At 38.8% G+C, this 17,669-nt stretch overlaps 1 protein-coding gene across 2 annotated transcripts in view; it reads right to left on the bottom strand.

Moving 5' to 3' along the window:
* Positions 1-57: 57 nt before the first annotated feature.
* The window catches only part of Casp8 (caspase 8), a 52,114-nt gene continuing 34,502 nt past the window's right edge, over positions 58-17,669 (bottom strand). For both annotated transcript variants that reach the window (XM_046463008.2, XM_046463007.2), the window contains 8 exons: positions 14,844-15,174; positions 11,815-11,920; positions 10,665-10,803; positions 10,509-10,553; positions 9,388-9,452; positions 7,574-7,715; positions 2,302-2,803; positions 58-969 (listed from right to left, as the gene is read on the bottom strand). In XM_046463008.2, coding sequence (XP_046318964.1) covers positions 834-969; positions 2,302-2,803; positions 7,574-7,715; positions 9,388-9,452; positions 10,509-10,553; positions 10,665-10,803; positions 11,815-11,920; positions 14,844-15,174 — 1,466 coding nt within the window. In that variant the 3' untranslated portion in view covers positions 58-833. The remainder of the gene's footprint in view (positions 970-2,301; positions 2,804-7,573; positions 7,716-9,387; positions 9,453-10,508; positions 10,554-10,664; positions 10,804-11,814; positions 11,921-14,843; positions 15,175-17,669) is intronic.

Below are 17,669 nucleotides of genomic sequence, written 5' to 3'. Positions count from 1 at the left end.
CACCATTGGCAAAAACAAACAACAAACAAACAAACAAAAAACACTAAAAAAATAATCTCTAAGGAGCAGTAAGATAAAATTACATTTTATTTTATTAAAAATGTTTTTTTAAAAATTTAAAAATACTCTTAAAAGCATGAAATGAGCTGAAAGAAAAAAATGGATACAAATATATGAAATATTAAAATGCTTCATTAGCAAGAACACTGAATCCTACAAGCATATGAAAAGGTATGTGAAAGAGCAACAAAATGAAAAAAAAAAAAGGCTGAGGATGTAACTCAATAAGAGAGCCTTTGCTTGGCTCCAATCACCAGCATTGAAGGGAAAAGAAAGAAGAAATATCAGAAAGGAATTTAGGGACATCTAATATTTAGAAACTTAATTTTCCAAATTTAAATATTTTGAAAGTAGTGTATTAGATGGCTTGAAAAGAGAGGAATTAAGTTTTTATTTACTTTTAAGTATACTTTTTCATCTTGTTAAAAATACAGTTAAAATTATACCATAACTGTAAATGTCTAATAGTGGCTGATATTGCATAGCCAGGACTTGAATTCATATAAGAATTAAAATGTTCTTGATTCAAATGCATAAAGTGAATTGATTATAGTAATGCTTTGTATGGACAAAATGGTTTTGATGTAATAATTGAAGATAATGTTGTATATTTAAAAACACAATTTTTTATGAAAAAAAAGTACTTAGTTCCTCATTCCCTCCCTGCCTTAAAAACAAAAGTGCAGTCAATATTTTATAATTAACTAACACTAATTAGAACAAATAAAAAAATACTTAATAAATAAAGCATAGTGTTACACAATGATGTAACATCAATCAAGAGGAAAGAAGAGTTTTTTCCTTAATGTAAAAGTGGGCTGTGGCATCTGTTTCCCCATGTTCTTCTTATCATCCTTATTGCTCACTTCATAGTTCACTTCAGTCAGGATGGTGAGAATATCATCGCCTCTGAAAAACAGAGCATAACATATGATGATTCACGGGGCAGGGAGGGGGGACAGGACTGACAACCCATCTCATCTGCTGTGCTGAGGGAGAGACCTATAGCTCCCTCTCTCAAATATCAGGCTTTGGAAACCATAATCTGCTAAACCAAGACCTACCACAGCTTTCCAGGTAGATGAGTTGTCTCAAGCTTGATAACTTCACCTTCAGCTTATTTGGAATCTCTACTAACCATCAGAAACCTCGGGCCAGTATTGGATTTGATTTCTTTCCCTTCCAGTCTGTGTATCTCTCTCACTACTCCATGGACTGTGTCACTCAACCCCCACAGCATCTCAATGCCTCTGAATGCCTTCTGCTTACATTCAGCATTGCTTCTGCAAATTCATCTACAACACAATCTAACATCTCCTTCAGCCCTCTCTCCCCCTCCATCCCCAGATATCTTAGCAGTTTTCTTGGTCAACCTCTTCATCTATCTCTGTAGCAAACACCAGAACCTTGCAGGACTCCTGGCCTAAATTACAAAATGAAAACCTCACATTGGTGCTGTGGTTTGCTCTTTATATAACATGGGAGATTCTCACTCTTCAAACTCTGAAAGCCTAATGAGAAATAGGTCTAGAAGGAATGTGTTAGGATTCCTCACGGTTCATCTGTCAGCTTTGCACACGTGGGTAAGCTATGACATTTGAAACTATAACTAAATGAAGCCTCTGATATGATAAACAAGGGAAGAATATTTTCCCACATCTTGCGGCTTTAAAGCAAGCCAGGTGAGTGGGGAGACACAAGAGGCTCCATCTCTTTGCTACTTATCTCCCACAATGCATCAAGGGTTTGAGGTGAGTTAGCTATTATGGGACTTTTGACAGAGTTGGAGAGTGTTAAACATTGACATGGTTACTGCCTTCTTGGCAAACTTACAAAACTAGCTGAATCAGCTCAATCATGATTTTTTTTTTCCCTTAAAGACAGAGAGCTGGACCACATGCCTATTGCCTTTCCAGCTTTGTAATACTGTGGTTGTCCTTTGAGTTGCGGAATCAAGGAAACCTCTCAGTAAGTGTATCAGTTTTCCCATCTGTGAAAGAAGGATATTAACACTTGCCATTTCTCTTATTTCACAGCTGACCTGGGAAGTAGGACTTTGTAGTCCACAGGGAGACATTTTAGAAGTAAATGGAAATCACTCCTCTTGATGCTTCTTCAATTAATACTACCTCACCCATAAAGCTTTTTCTAAAAGGCCCTGGCTATGCATATATAGTAGTGGTGATGGGGAAGGGGACCAGGTAGTATAACACTGAGGAGGGCTGGATAGGCAAACCTTACCGAGGACATCTTTCTCTCAGTCTCTGGCAAAGGGACTGGATATACCAGGTTCCCTCCATGGGATTTCGATAGGAAACACAGTTGCTCACAGTGGCCATCCCCAACAGAAAGTCAGCTTCATCTGGGATATAACTCTTTTGAAATGATAAATCCATCTCTAAGTAGGGGTCCTTCTGCTTTGAGTCGGTTTCAACAAGTACACCTTTCTGGTAGTTATCCCCTTGACAAGCCTGAATAAAAAAGACTTTAGGTTTCCCAGCAAGGGAAGGGCACTTTGAACCAGTGAAATAAGAGGTCAGCTCAAAGATGGAGACCTTCTGTCCATCAGTGCCATAGATTATGCCCTCATCTCCATGCGAGAGGATACAGCAGATGAAACAGTCTTTATTGTTGTGGTCTTCACTTTGGTAGAATTTTAGAACTTCACAGATTTCCTTGGCTGTAGAATCTTTGTAACATACTATTTCAAAATGAAGCTCCTTAAAGATCTTGCTCAAAGCCTCTGAAAAGTGAAAGAAGAAAAGTCATATCACACTACAGCAATTCATTGCCACGGCCCAGAGTGAAAAAGAATTGGAGGGATGTGATATTGATAGATAAGAATTTGAGCCAAAAGTTCAAGAAGGAGAACATCTAAATTAGTAGGTGAATTCTATAGACTTTTAATATTTATTGCCACCAGCAGAGAACATTTCCAAACCATAAAGCAAATGAGAAAGGGGTGAGTGATATTTTCGGCCAGTTACCTTTTCTGAAACAGTTTATAGGATGAGTAAGCTGTTATTTTGGCTTACTACCAAATCAATTTAAGAGGTGATTTTATTTCCTATGTAATCATAAAAAAGAGAAAGAATTTTTGAATAAAAACCCATATTCATTTAATGCTGTACACTCAAAATTAGTTATACTTATCAAAATAGGAGATATGAATAAAATAGAACTAAAAGACCTATTACAAAAACAGTTATCCTCTCTCTATTCTTCTCTGTTACCCAGTCATATGCCATGAAAGCAACCACTTTTAGGTTTTAAATACTTTAATATTAGCTGCCATTTTGTAATGAATTTGAATTCACTACTATTAATTCATTTAAAAATTTTAGACTTTTTTTATTAATACTTATTTTTTAATTGTAGTTGGACACAATACCTTTATTTAATTTATTTATTTATGTGGTGCTGAGAATCAAACCCAGGGTCTCGCACTTGCGAGGCAGGTGCTTTACCATTGAGCCACAACTCTAGCCCCGAATTTTAGATTTTTTTATGTGAATTATTATGGAAGGTAAGCACATAGTACTCTTGTATAATTTTTTTATAATTTTGGGTTGAATTCATAATAATATATATGTTACCAGGACAATGTCAACATCAAGTTCTTAAATTATATTTCCTTTTTTATTATGATTTTTGTCTTTCCCAGAGTTAATAATTGTATTACTTTTTAAATTTGCTTTGTTTCCCATATGGTTAACTTTTTTTTTTTTCAAAAACACTAACAGATGAGGTCAGTCTTTCACCATTTTCAGACTGCTTGTCTGATTCATTTTAATTTTTCTGAAGAACATTTCATCTCGAGCACTACATCTTCTTTCTCTAATCCTAACTGACTGTTCCTTAGGCTTGATAAATTTTTCTTCTCCTGGGAAATCTTTAGGTCTTTTCCATAATAGATTCACTTTTTCCTGAACTTATGACTTCTTCTTTATTGATTTACTAACTGGTTTTGCTAGAGTATATCTACTCCTGCATAAAGAATAAATTTTTTGAGCCCTTAGATGAGCTTTACTTCTACTTTCATATTTTTTGTAGTTTAGCTAGATACAATACGCTTTTTCCACAAGTATTTTTCCTCAGAATTTTGAAGGTATTTCTTCAGTCTTATAGCTTTCAGTGTTCCTATTAAGAAGTTCACTAACAGCCTGGTTCCTGATACTTTATGTATTTGACTTATTTTTTTTCTCTCTAGAAGTTTCTAGGATGAAATATGCTTTGGTGTGAATCTTTCTTAATTCATCAGGCCCCTTTGGTCTGCAGACTATTAACCTAATTTCTGGAAATTTCCATTTCCCCATTTTCTCTGTCTTCTTTGGAACTCTGATTATTAGAGACTGGACATTCTTAACTTTTCTTCAAATTTTCTTTTCGTTTGGTTCCTATTTGTCACTTTTTTTTTTGTCTTTTTTGTCCTATTTTCTGAGACTTTATCTTCTGCCCTATCTGCTCTTTTGAATTTTTTTTATTTCTGTGCTCATATGTTGAATTTTTAGTAATTCTTGTTCTGTTTCTTTTTCATAACATCTTGTTCCTCTATGAATATTTTACTAAAAATATTAAATATAGTTTTAAAAATTATTTTATATGTGTGTATAAATATATACTAAAACAGATATTATACATATTAATTATATTATTATGTATTATTATATTATATATTATTATATTTTATATATTATTATACATTATATAATATTATAATATATATTATATATAATATATGTTTTAGTTATATATTATATATAATAGTTTTAGTTATATAATATCTGTTTAAGTTGTGGATGGACACAATACTTTTATTTTTATGTGGTGCTGAGGATCAAATCCAGTGCCTTGTGCATGCTAGGTAAGCGCTCTACCACTGAGCTACAACCCCAGCCCTTAAATATAGTTTTTTAAGGATTTCCTTTTACCCAGCATCATCTTTGTTTAATTTATATTTCATTTCATTTTTTTTCTTGTTTGTATTGCTTGTTTTATATTAGGGGTGTTCTCCATATGCCTTATAAAACTTGGTTGTCCATTAGTCTACTAAAAAGTTAAGCAAAAGCTCTGTGTTCATAGGCATGGTTTGTTCACTGGTGGACTTCATAGCAGAGTGTTTGATTAGGAAACTTATCATTCCATTAGGAGACCCCCAGATATCATGATTTATACATCTTTTATCTAGGGTTTTCAGCTTCTCCAAAGGAGGATTCATATTTTCTACCAATGTTCTTGGAACCAAGATAGGTTAGAGATCTGACTTCATGCCACCAGTAGGTTGACTTTTGTTTTTATCTTCCTTTCTTCCATACTTCACTGCTTTCTTTGCTGAGCCTGGTATCACTAGATCTTAGAGACTCTCTGGTTCATTTTTGTGGGAGAATAAACTTCCTGTTCCTTATGATGGTGGAATAGGAACAGTTGTTGGCTCCATGAGATGGAACTAGGGCATGTGCATGTGGGGTGGTGATGAAGAAAATAACAGCAAAGTTCACAGGACACTACAGCAGAACAGAAAGAACATCTCAGGAAAAATGACACAGGCAGCTGCATCTATTTTTACTCATTAACACAGAATGTAATAAGCCCAGGAAAAGATAAAACAGGACATGTGATCTTAAATACCTGTCACAGACTGGGTTCTGTGGGCCAGATGTAAGAAAAATGAACTGCCAGAAATAGAATCAAATGAAATTTAACAGAAAAAAATTAATATTCAACGAATAGAAATCAAAGATCTAAAATGTTTTTTTCAAAACCAAATACATAATGATAACTGATGTAATCAATGGCCTGAAATTCTGACTTTAAAACCTTAAATATATTTGCTTAAATAAGCAAAACAAATGGTAATAGGGACCATGACAGTGGTCTAGTGATTATAACAGGTCTAATTTAATTTTCTAAACTTTACTCAGTTTAAAAAATAAGTCATTAACTGGTGTTGTGACTCAAAAATACCATTTTCAAAAGTTCTTGACCAACTCAAAATTATTAATATCTCAATGAATGAGTTGGATTGATTTGTTCTTCTTTTTAATTATGCCCATTTTTATATCCCCTTCCTACAGATTTTTTTGTTTAAATTGTAAATTCTCTCTATGTACACAATGGAGTTTTACTTAGCCATAAAGAAGAATGGACATAATTGCAGGAAAATGGATGGAACTTAAGAACATTATGTTAAGTGAAATAAGCCAAACTCAGAAGGTCAAGCATTGTATGTCTTCTCTTTTATATGGGAGGTAGAGAGGAAAAAAGGTGGCCGGGGGATCTCATGAGAAGCAAAGCAAGATCAGTAGAATAAAGAAAAGGGACCAGGGTGTGGAAGGAGGCAAGGGAATAAGCAAGTGCCAAGAAGTCATCATAAACACTGTTATAATTTTGTGCAGGTACTAATATGTGTAACAAATCCCACCATTATGTACAACCATAATGCACCAATAAAAAATGTGGAAAAATAAATTTTAAGTTCTCAGTCTTCACTTAAATAGGTTGATCAAAAGAATTTCTGTCCGGGCACAGTGGTGCATGCCTATAATCTCAGCAGCTCAGGAGGCTGAGGTAGGAGTATTGAGAGTTTAAAACCAACCTCAGTAACTCAGTGAGGCGCTAAGCAATTCAGTGAGACCCTGTCTCTAAATAAAATACAAAAAAGGGCTGGGGATGTGGCTCAGTGGTTAAGTGTCCCATTCAATCCCCAGTATAAAAAATAAAAATTAAAAAAAAAAAGAATTATGACTAATTTGACATTTGAAAATGATATTTTTGTTAAGAATTCACAATTTCTTCTACATTCAGTAGCACAACTTTTTTTTTTCTTTTTCTTTTTTTTATTTATTCTAATTAGTTATACATGACAGCAGAATGCATTTTGATTCATTATATACAAATGGAGCACAACTTTTGTTTCTCTGATTGTACACGATGTAGAGTTGTACCATATGTACGGTCATTACAAGTACCTAGGGTAATGATGTCCATCTCATTCTACCATCTCTCCTGGCCCCATTCTCACTCTCCACCCCTCCTTCCCCTATGTCCAAAGTTCCTCCGTTCTTCCCATGCTCCGCCCCTTCCCCATTATGGATCAGCAGCCATTTATCAGAGAAAACATTTGGCAGTAGCACAACTTTTATAAACTCAATACCAATATAGATTTTCATACTAAGGCAATCTTTTTCACCTAACACACTCTACAGAAATTCTATTCACTTAGTTGACTTAAAAGTAAAGCTCATTGCTACTCCTCTTTATAAGATTCTAGTAAGACTTGATAGTTTACCATCCTACATATGCTTATGCTGTTATTTATAAAAACAAATTTTATACAAAGCAAAAAACTAACAAATATATAAGAATGTTCTTCACCTCCACAAGAAAATATGTTTAAATTCATATTCTTGAAATATGTGGCTCTTTTGGTACAGCTTTTGTTTTCCCCCTTTTGATAAACTTTAAAAAAAATAGATGTAAGAAATTTTCACTTCTCTTTTGGATTCTACTGTACCTTCATCCAAATCTGATCCTTTCCTATCCTTAATGTTGTGGAGCTTGGGCATATCCTTCCGTGCCATGCTAAAATCATAGTTGTTGAAGATCAAACAGTATCCCCGAGGTTTATTTTTCATTTGGTAAACTTTGTCTGATGTCTGGAAAACAAAAACCCAATCCAGGCACTTTACTCTGCAAGTCAAACACTGGCGATATAAACAAACAACTTTCCAGGAAGAGGGTGGGCTCCCAGGGGGCTGGGGCAAGTGGGCTCTCCCTTGCCCCAACTCACCCCAACTTGGAGCCATTCCCCTGAAGAACTAGTTCCCTACTGTTCTCACACAGGATCCCTCAGACTTCTGCCCCATCGATAACTGTAAAGTCAGTGTACCTGGGCTGCATGAGCACTTTGCACATACATTAATACGTTAATACCATCCTCATGTCTTTGAGGCAGAGAACATTGTGCCCACGATTGGGATTTAGAAACTTTTGAGAGCTCAATCCAGAACTGCTAAAAATGTCTGTCTTTGGGCTGCTCCACCCTGATTGTGGACCTATTGGCTATCCACTCATCTCATCTGCACTTCTTGGCTAACAGCTGAGAGCCTGCCCATCAGGCAGATACAGTATAGTCCCAGGATGTTTGAAGCTGATATAACCCAGCTCTCAGGACCACTGTAGCTGGTGGAGAGAGATGTTGGGGTTATGTTGTAGGTTAAGAATCCAGACTGTATGCCTGACAGTACTGGCCTGAGGTGGCCCTGTGTGCTGCTTATTTTTCTAGGGCTATTTCATTGCTGGGATTCTTAGCATTTGGTTGCATATCTGTGTAACCCATTGAGGTACAGAAAACAACCCCTCCCCAGGTTAGGAAACCAAATTTCTGCTTCTACATAATATAAGACTTCAGGCAATTTACCCAATGTATTAGGATCTTAGCAAGTTTACTAAGATATCAAGTATTTTTATTAAGTACTTAAGTATATTCAGTATTTACTATCATGTATGCTAAGTATTTACTAATATACTGGGTACATTTACAATACTAGATAATATTAAGATTATAGATTATTTGATGAGAACAATGCTTGTAGAGCATTATTTTACTTTAAAGTGCCACATCACTGTGGTTAATCCTTGATTTTCAGATGGAGAGAGTTCTGGTAATTTTCACAGAGCCCACACTACTAAATAGTTACTCTCAAGCCTAAATCAGGTGTTCAGGGTCTCCTGTGCTTCCTGCCACAGTGAGGAGTGGTGAATGGGGCAAGGCATTAAAATGCATTTGGTGAATTGTTGAAGTTACATAAGTACAACTTATGTTGTCTAGAGAGGAAATTTTTCTTCTGGCTCAAAAGCACAAAGATATGACTAGATTATGAGTACTTGTTTCTTACTCCAAATCATAAAAGAAAAACATTTTTTAAAGGTCATGCTAAAAGGAAAGACTTTGCTTGTTCCAGGTGTGCTAGGCCCCTACCCCAAAGCATCCCCCATTAGGTTGGCATGGCATCTAGAAGATTAGATAGGAGGCCTCCCACCTTCTAGCTATTCCAATACATCTGCCTTTTGTTTTAAAATAAAAATGTAACACACTGGAACTGGAGAGGTCACATTTTAAAAATGAAATGACATTTTTAACTTGTCCTTTCATGGGATTTTTTTTCCCTACAATTCTCAGATTTTTCATTTTCTACCCTTAATTGGTTCATTTGGCAGCTAAAAACAACAACAACAACAACAATAACAAAAAAAAAAACACACAATAAATATAAGATCTAGAATCTGCAATGTAAAAGGAAGAAGGATTTGGAGGTGTCCATGTACCTGTGAGTCACTGTCCTGTTCTCCTGGAGAGTCCGACAATGTCAACATCCCGAAGGACTCCTCCCCTGCAAACAACAGAGAGACATGACTGGAATGAGGCATGGCAGGAAAGAGACTTTGGTAAAGAAATGTGTATTATCTTGGACAATGGTGACCAAGAAATGTCATAATTTTATATGCTTCCACATTGCTAAGTTGAGCTCTATGGTATTTGTGAAATATTCATTTATAAAACACTGGCACAGGATGAATTGACTCAAAAGTACTACTTAATGTACTCTTCAAATCTTAAGCCCAAGCAGACATGGGAAGTAGGGAAGAACTGGATGCATGGATATTACTCAGAGTAATCTTTATAAAAAGGTGCTTCAAAATGCATTTTGCTTGCACATGCACTGGCACACATGCGCACACAGGTAAAGAAGGGCCAGGTTTTATATTTGTATATACAAATATAAAATATTAACAGTAGTAATATTTAGGATGTGATGAATCTCAGCGGGTCTTTAAAATTTTTTCTCTGAATTTAAAATCATCCTCGGTGAGTACGTATGATTTTTGTAATGAGAAAGTAATTAAAAATTTGAAGGAGATCCTGAAGAATTCCTTCTGCTTGTTTAGTCTAACTTCCCCAGGTAGGAAAGAGACAGAGGACTGGAAAAATATAATTTAGCTGAAACATCCACAAGGGAAGTCAGACAGATGATGGGGAGCTTTAGTGGAGGGCAGAACAGGGAGCCTGGTGACTCAGCGGGGGATGGAGGGGAATTAATCACATTTGGCCAAGGGGTCTCCGACCTGGACAACAAACAAACAAAAAAAGTTGTTGAAAAAGGAAGTGACTTAATCAACAAAGTCATTTAAATCTAGCTACCAGTGCAAACCACAGGCAACACATGTCAGTGGGAGGTGCTAGGAGAGAGAAGGGGGAAAAAAAGAAGCAAAAAAGTTAAGTCCTAGCACTTATGGCACACATGCCAGTCTGGGGCTGCGAGGTCTGTCGATGTGCAAAGAAGGTATAACAAGTGACCACCAAACTTTCATCCCAATAACAGGAAGCGGTAGAAAGAGGCATGATGATATCAGAGGGTAAATTAACTCTGCACATCTGCAAGCATTACCATTTGAAAGTGCATCTGGACTTCTTTCAGGACTCATTCTTCTCTCTGAATTAAAAAGAGAAAAACACACCCCAAATATGTGGTCAGATCTGCTTCAGACAGGAATTTATGAATTTGAGAAAATGATTAGCTGATTCAGTGTCAGGTTATTTTTACCTCTGCTTAATTCTTCATAATTCTTAATGATCTTCAGCAGGCTCTTGTTGATTTGTTCACAGATATTTTTCAGGGTTCCCAGGTTTCTCTTTCCTAGGATGAGCTTCTTCTCCATCTCTATGAAAATGTCGAGCAAGCTCTAGGGGACAAGAAACAAAGTGGGAAGACTGGATTGAGCCATACTAGTTTTTATAATATATATATTATATATATATATTATATATATATAATATATATTATATGTATATAATATCACTTTTTCCAAACCAAGGGTTCACCCTTACTTCCCAAGCAGACCCCTGAGAGTGCATGCTGGTCTCCTGCAGCTGACAGGCACCTAGGGAGGCCATGTCCTCTGGCCCAAAAACACAGAAGTGAGAGAATAGAAGAGAGGCCATGTCAGATGTCCCCAGATCCCCAGGCTCTATGCTCAGATTGCCTGTGGTTGTCTTTATGTATGAACCAGGCCTATGTGCATTGGCTGAGACACAGCAGCCTGGTCAGTGACACAGTGACAGCTCTGGGACTCCCTTATACCCCGATGTAGTATAATTTACCTCCAAACCTGAATACACACACACACACAACATACACACACAAATACCATATGCATACCCACACCCACACAATACCACACACACAGACACACAGAAACATACCACAGACGGGGACACACACACACAAACAGAGACACAGGAAAAACAGAGACATACACACAGACACTACACAGAGACACACACCACACATGGATATACATATCATACGTATAAGAGACATGCAATACATATAACAGAGATACATACACCACACACAACATACCCAGAGATACCACCCAGGAATGAAGAAGTGGAGAAAATGTCTCAGACCACCACTTCCTTCCTGCCTCTGCCTGGTCCCACACAGGGTCCTGATGCATAGCCGCAGTACTCCCCTGGCTCCCGAGTCTGCTTGCTCCTGAAGATTAATGTGAGCAGCACTCACAGTGCAAAGGCATGGAATCTACAGCACGCCTGCTGACGGCTTTCCTCTCTCTGGTTAGGAACTAGAATTCAGGTTGCTTTTATCAGAAGAGCCCCTCTCTTTAGCCTCAGAAGTCCCCAGTGGCTGACCAACTCTCAGGACTGCATCTCCAGACAATACCAGGTCTTACCATGTCGTCATCCAGCTTACACTTGGAGATATCCTTGCTCAAAAGAAACTTAAAAGACTTCAATTCCAGTTTGTTTACATCTTCTGAAATCTGAAAAAGCATGACCCTGCGGTGGGAAATGGAGATGGAGACACTTAAGAAATGTTTCCTTAGATCCTTTCAAATTTGCTATGTGGAGTCACAAGGGACTTGACTCAATGGCCTCCCTCCAAAAAAATCTGAGACATGATTTAGGAACTGAGTCCTGAGAGAAAGGCAGGTAGACACACAAGTCTACTGACTTGTGCCTGCCCTGAACAATTAAAAGTTCCATCAACTTTGTCCTTTGGTTCATTCCAGTTAAATGCATCTTGTTTTTCCTTTGTCTTTCACTCTAAGAACAAGATCTCGTTGCAATACAAAAAAGCATTGACTTTTGAAAATGGTACTTTCTACTCTGCATGTCGGATTACCACTTCCTTCATTAAACTGGGCAATGTCCTCTCAGTCTTTCCTTCAGGAGAAGAGCCAGCCAGGTGCAGTGGCACACGCCTGTAATCCCAGCAGCTCAGGAGGCAAGAGGTTTGCGAGTTCAGAGGCAACCTCAGCAGTGAGGCCCTAAGCAACTCAAAACTCTGTCTTAAATAAAATATTTTAAAAGGGCAATAGATGTGGCTTGGTGGCTAAGTATCCCTGGGTTTAATCCCTGGTACAAAAAAAAAAAAAAAAGGAGAGCCAAACTTTTAGTTCTGGCAAACACATCATCTGCTATGCTCCTCACTGCCCCCACGCCCTCCTCCCTTTCCAGCCTGCCCCCTCCCCGTCACCCACTAATGGCCATTGCCTGCCTGTTCTCAGGGCTGCATGTGCTCCACTATGCCTCACTGCGTTCACTTCAGAAGGATCACTCGTATAGTCCCTTTATGAAAGTGTTCAAGTCCCCTTATAGCCTGGTCCATGCCCTTATTATTTTCATAATCCCTGAGGGTGGTAAAGGCAGCATTTGAGCACAAGAGACCCACACGACCTGTGTTAGAACTTTGGCCCCACCATCTGGGAGCTGTGTGACTTTCAACATGTTAGACATTTTTTCCTCATCTGTAGACTGGAGATAATTATATATTCACACCATAGGCAAATACCAAAGATTATGTGAATAAATTTACATGACGTACAGTCACCTCACTTAATGATGGGAAGTTACTCAGTGTTATCATCTGATACATACATCTTCTCAAGAAATCTGATCAATAAATCTGATACATCAATCTTCTCAAGAAATAAATAATCCTTTATTTGGACAAAGGGTCTTTGCAGATAAAAAATCTCATTGCACTGAGATCATAGTGAATTAGAATGGGCCCTAATCCAATGACCAGTGTCCTTACAAGAAAAGGAAAAATCAGACAGACAGACATGGAGATGAGGACATAGGCAGAGACTGGAAGGATGCATCTGCAAGACAAGGAACACCAAGGATTGCCTGCAACAGCAGAAGCTAGGGGAGAGGCAGGGCAGATTCTCCATCAGGGCCTCCGGAAGGAACCAACTCTTCTGGCACCTTCGTTTCTGCACTTGAGCCCCCAGGACTGTAAGAGAATAAACTGCCTCTACTGTTTTTATCCATCTAATTTGTGATACTTTTGTTACAGCAGCCCTCAGAAACTAACACATCCAGATATTTATTTTGCCATTTAAAATCAAAATAGTCAAGCCTCAAGTAGGAAGACATATGACAAGGAACATGCCAGAACCTCAGGTGTCTGAGAATAGAACCAAGGCATTGATAGGCTGGGCTATCAGAGGGTAGTAGCCATCAGCCCTGGCTGTGAGGCCTTTCTATGCAACTTGCCAGTTACTGACAAGCAGAGACAGTGAATGGGCCAGAGCTAATGCACACATAAAAAATTGCTAAAAGGAGAATTAGAAATTAAAGAGTGTCTGAAAACAAGATGTTGACAGACGGGCATGGTGGCACATACCTGTAATCTCAACCACTTGAGGCCAGGAGGATTGCAAGTTCAATGCCAACCTGGACAATTTAGCAAGACCCTATCTCAAAATAAAGAAACGTTAAAAGGGCTGGGGATGTAGCTCAGTGGTAGAGCACTTCTGGGTTCGATTCCTAATACCACCCACCAAAAAAAAAAAAAAAGAAAGAAAAAGAAAAATTAAATGAATATTGAAAGAGCATAACGTGTTTCTATTTTTAAAGTCATGAAGTTGCAACTATATGTGGCTCACCATTGCCCTGTCTCCCCAGGTTGAGAGAAGGTGAGTTTCAGGGCCTTTGTCATCGCTGTTCTCTTCAACAGCCAGCAATCGGGTGCTGCTGTGCTAACTGGACCTGAGCAGTCTCTGTGGGTCAGGCCTGGCAGCAAACACCTCACTAGGGAATAGTGTCATTTTGAGTCTTTAATTATGGGATAAAATCCTTAAACCCACTGAAAATTTCCAGCAGGTGGGAGGGGCTTCCAGGCCAGGAAACCATGATGCCTTGCTCAGTGGCAAAGTAGGCAAGTTAAGTACATGGCGTGAACATCAGCAGAGGAGGGACGCCAAGATGAGAGAGAAGGAATTAGAACATTTCAAAAAACTATTTTAACGTCAGCATACCTGCAGGAAGTTTCACTTTGGAAAGTAAATATTTTATGACTGTGGTAATTTTTTCTCTGAATTTCTTTTTTTCGGGGGCGGGGGGGGTACCAGGGATTCAACTCAGGATCACTTAACCACTGATCCATATCCCCAGCCCTATTTTGTATTTTATTTAGAGACAGGGTCTCACTGAGTTGCTTAGCGCCTCACTGTTGCTGAGGCTGGCTTTGAACTTGTGATCCTCCTGCCTCAGGCTCCCAAGCTGCTGGAATTACAGGTGTGCACCATTGGGCCTGGCCCCCTAAATTTCTTAATCAGGCTCTGGTGAGACATCTTTTTTCCAGAGCCTCCCAACTCATGGAACATAGCCAATCCTCAATCAGTCATGCCCAGAAAGATGTGTCCATTCAACCTGTACCTCCAGGTCCCCACACTGTGAAGTTTCTACGTACCTATAGGCAGAAATCTGGGCCTTGCCAGGAATCTGAAGTTCCCACACCATATCCTCCTTGCTGGTATTCAGGATAGTGGTCAGCAGGTCCAGTCTATTAATTCGGAAAAGCAACTCCTTCAAGAAGGACAGATTGTTTTCCTCCAACATTCCCTTTTCCTGAAGTGTCTGGAATAGCTTCAAGGCATCCTTGATGGGCTCCTGCTTCTTTTGTGGGATATATTCCAGACATAAGAACTTGAGGGAGGACAACTCATCGCTGCCCAGTTGTTCCCCAATATCGTAAAGACATTTGTTGAAATCCATCCTTGTCAAAAGGTAGGAGAAGTAACCTAGGTCAAAAGATGATATAATGCTCAGGTGAGTAGGAAATGTACCATCCCTCCCCCCCCAAAAAAAATACCATCCCCTGGTTTCTTCCTTCATCAAATGCTATTATATCTACTCTCTGCCCATCTGTCTGTAGATACAGGAAAGAAGAAGGAAAAACAAGTTCCTTTTTGCAAGTAGCTTACTAATTAGGGAAGTAGACAAAGAAGGCAATGGTCAGAGAGTTGTGACAAGGCGCAGTGGGAATACAGAGGAAGGAGCACTGGGAGAAGGGCTCTCTATAGGGAAAGGACTTTGGGGAGGATGCAGTAAAGGACAGTTGTCACAGGAAACATTTTATGCATAAGATGGAGGCAAGAATTTTCAAGTTAGTTCAGGCAGGCACAAAGAGCTCAATAAAGTAACCACTAAGGATGTGGGTTGGGGAGTGATGTTACAAAGAAATGAAGATGTAGCCAGGAACCATGCCATGAAAGGCCTCATACTGTGGGGCAGAGGGATTAGGCTTTGTCCTGGAGGAGACAGGGAACTAAGAACATATTATAAAAAAGAGAATGATGTCATCTGATTTGGGATTCACAATGACAGTGAAGTGGATAAATTGGAAGAGTAGGAGGCAGGAGACCTACCAGGAGGAGGCATTTAAGTAGTGGCAGGAAGGAGTGATGGCTTTAATCATGGGACAGTGGTAGGAGGAGACACAGTGTCCACAAATGCCCTGAGGACCAGCACCTACAGCTATCAGAACTCAAAGACTGGAAACTGAACCAGGTCAACCCTGACAGCCCTCTCAGTCCAAACAGTCTCTAAGATTAGGGAATGTTTTCATAGGCCTACATGTTTAAGATGGAGAGGATAGTGTTTCAGAAAACCCTAGATAATCTTCAAGCCAGCAGGCCAGAACCTGGGATTTCTCCTCCCTTGAGGCCAAGGCTTGACCATCTTGTCTAGTTTCTTCCCCACGGTTACTGCGCTAACCAGCCTGTGTCCACAGTGAAAGGAGTCCCTGGAGAGTGTACTGGATTCTTCAGAGGAATCTGAAGACTCAGACACAGTTCCCTGTTGCAAGCTATAGTGTCACTATAAATGCCATGTGGTGCATCATCAGGGAAGATGGGCAGTGGCAGTGCTTAGAGACAGGGGCTCCACTAAACATCAAAACCTGGTTGTGACACTGGCCATACGGCCTTGGGCAGCTCTCTTCCTCCTCTGTAAAATGGGGATCAGAAGTCCATCCATATCTTAGAGGTGTGGAGAATCTATGAGATAACACTTGTAACCATTTAGAACAATGGCCAGCAACTAATGAATGCAGAGCAAGACACTGAGAGCCCCTGGCCCTGAGGCCCTGAGGCCAAGGGCATGGGACTTCCAGCACTTCTCTCACCCTCCTACTTTTCTCATTTCATCAGTTGAAAAATGTGAAATTCATTTGGAAGTGGTGGTTTTCATACTCCCCCTAGTTGAGGGGTTCTTTGTTGAAGTCTTACTCAAACCTGCCCCGCCTGTAAGAGAGGATTCTGGATAGCTACCATTGAGAGCCCAGCACCATCATTTCTTTCTTTCTTTTTTAAACATTGATATGTTATTTAATCAGAAATAAATAATGCGGTCACATTATTTCCCTTATAAATATCTCACAGATCAAAGAAGAAAAGTAAATAAAAAGTGCTTTGAACTAAGTGATAATAAAAGCTTAAAATAAGGCTGGGGATATAGCTCAAATGGTAGAGTGCTTTCCTTGCATACACAAGGCCCTGAGTTCGATCCCCAGCACCACAAAAAAAAAAAAAAAGCTTAAAAGATCAGACTCTCTGGGACAAAATAGTACTCAGATGAACACTTATAACTTAAAGTATTTTAAGAAAGAAGTTAGATTAACAATCAAATTATTTTCCAATTAGGTAGTAGGAAGGAAAAAAATAAGAGTAGGAGCAGAAATATGTGAAATAGAAAAGAAATAACACAGCTAAAAGTTGATAAAAATCTAAGAAGTCTAATCAAGAAAAAATATCAATGAAAAGGGCAGCCTCCACCATTTCTATGACTCCACAGATGCTGGTTTGGGCCCTCCTCAAACAACCTTGACCTTGGACCTGTTCCCTCCCCTGAAACAAGATGGATGGGTTCCTGAGTCTGTAAGTTCCTTAAATTCTTGAACATTCATGGATGACTGCACCAACTCTGACCCTGTCACTCAAAGGCAGTGACCAGGTATTTTCTACATCTGATGCTAAAGTAAAAATACTTTTGATTTGCACATTAGAACATGTTTTAATGTTTTGGGTTTTTACTTTATGTTTTTGTACTGAGGATTAAACCCAGGGGCACTTTACCACTAAGCTACATCCCCAGTCCTTTTTATTTATTTTGAGACAGGGTCTCACTAAGTTGCTTAGGGCCTCACTAAGTGGCTAAGGCTAGCCTCAGATTTGTTTTCTTCCTACCTCAGCCTCCTGAGCTTCTGGGATTACTGGCATAATTGAGCCCAGTTTAA

This window comes from Marmota monax, unplaced genomic scaffold (genome assembly GCF_021218885.2).
Source record: "Marmota monax isolate L192 unplaced genomic scaffold, Marmota_monax_Labrador192_F-V1.1 WCK01_AAM20220418_F8-fsc00095, whole genome shotgun sequence".
NCBI classification, from domain to species: Eukaryota; Metazoa; Chordata; class Mammalia; order Rodentia; family Sciuridae; genus Marmota; species Marmota monax.
This window is presented reverse-complemented; position numbering and strand designations above follow the sequence as displayed.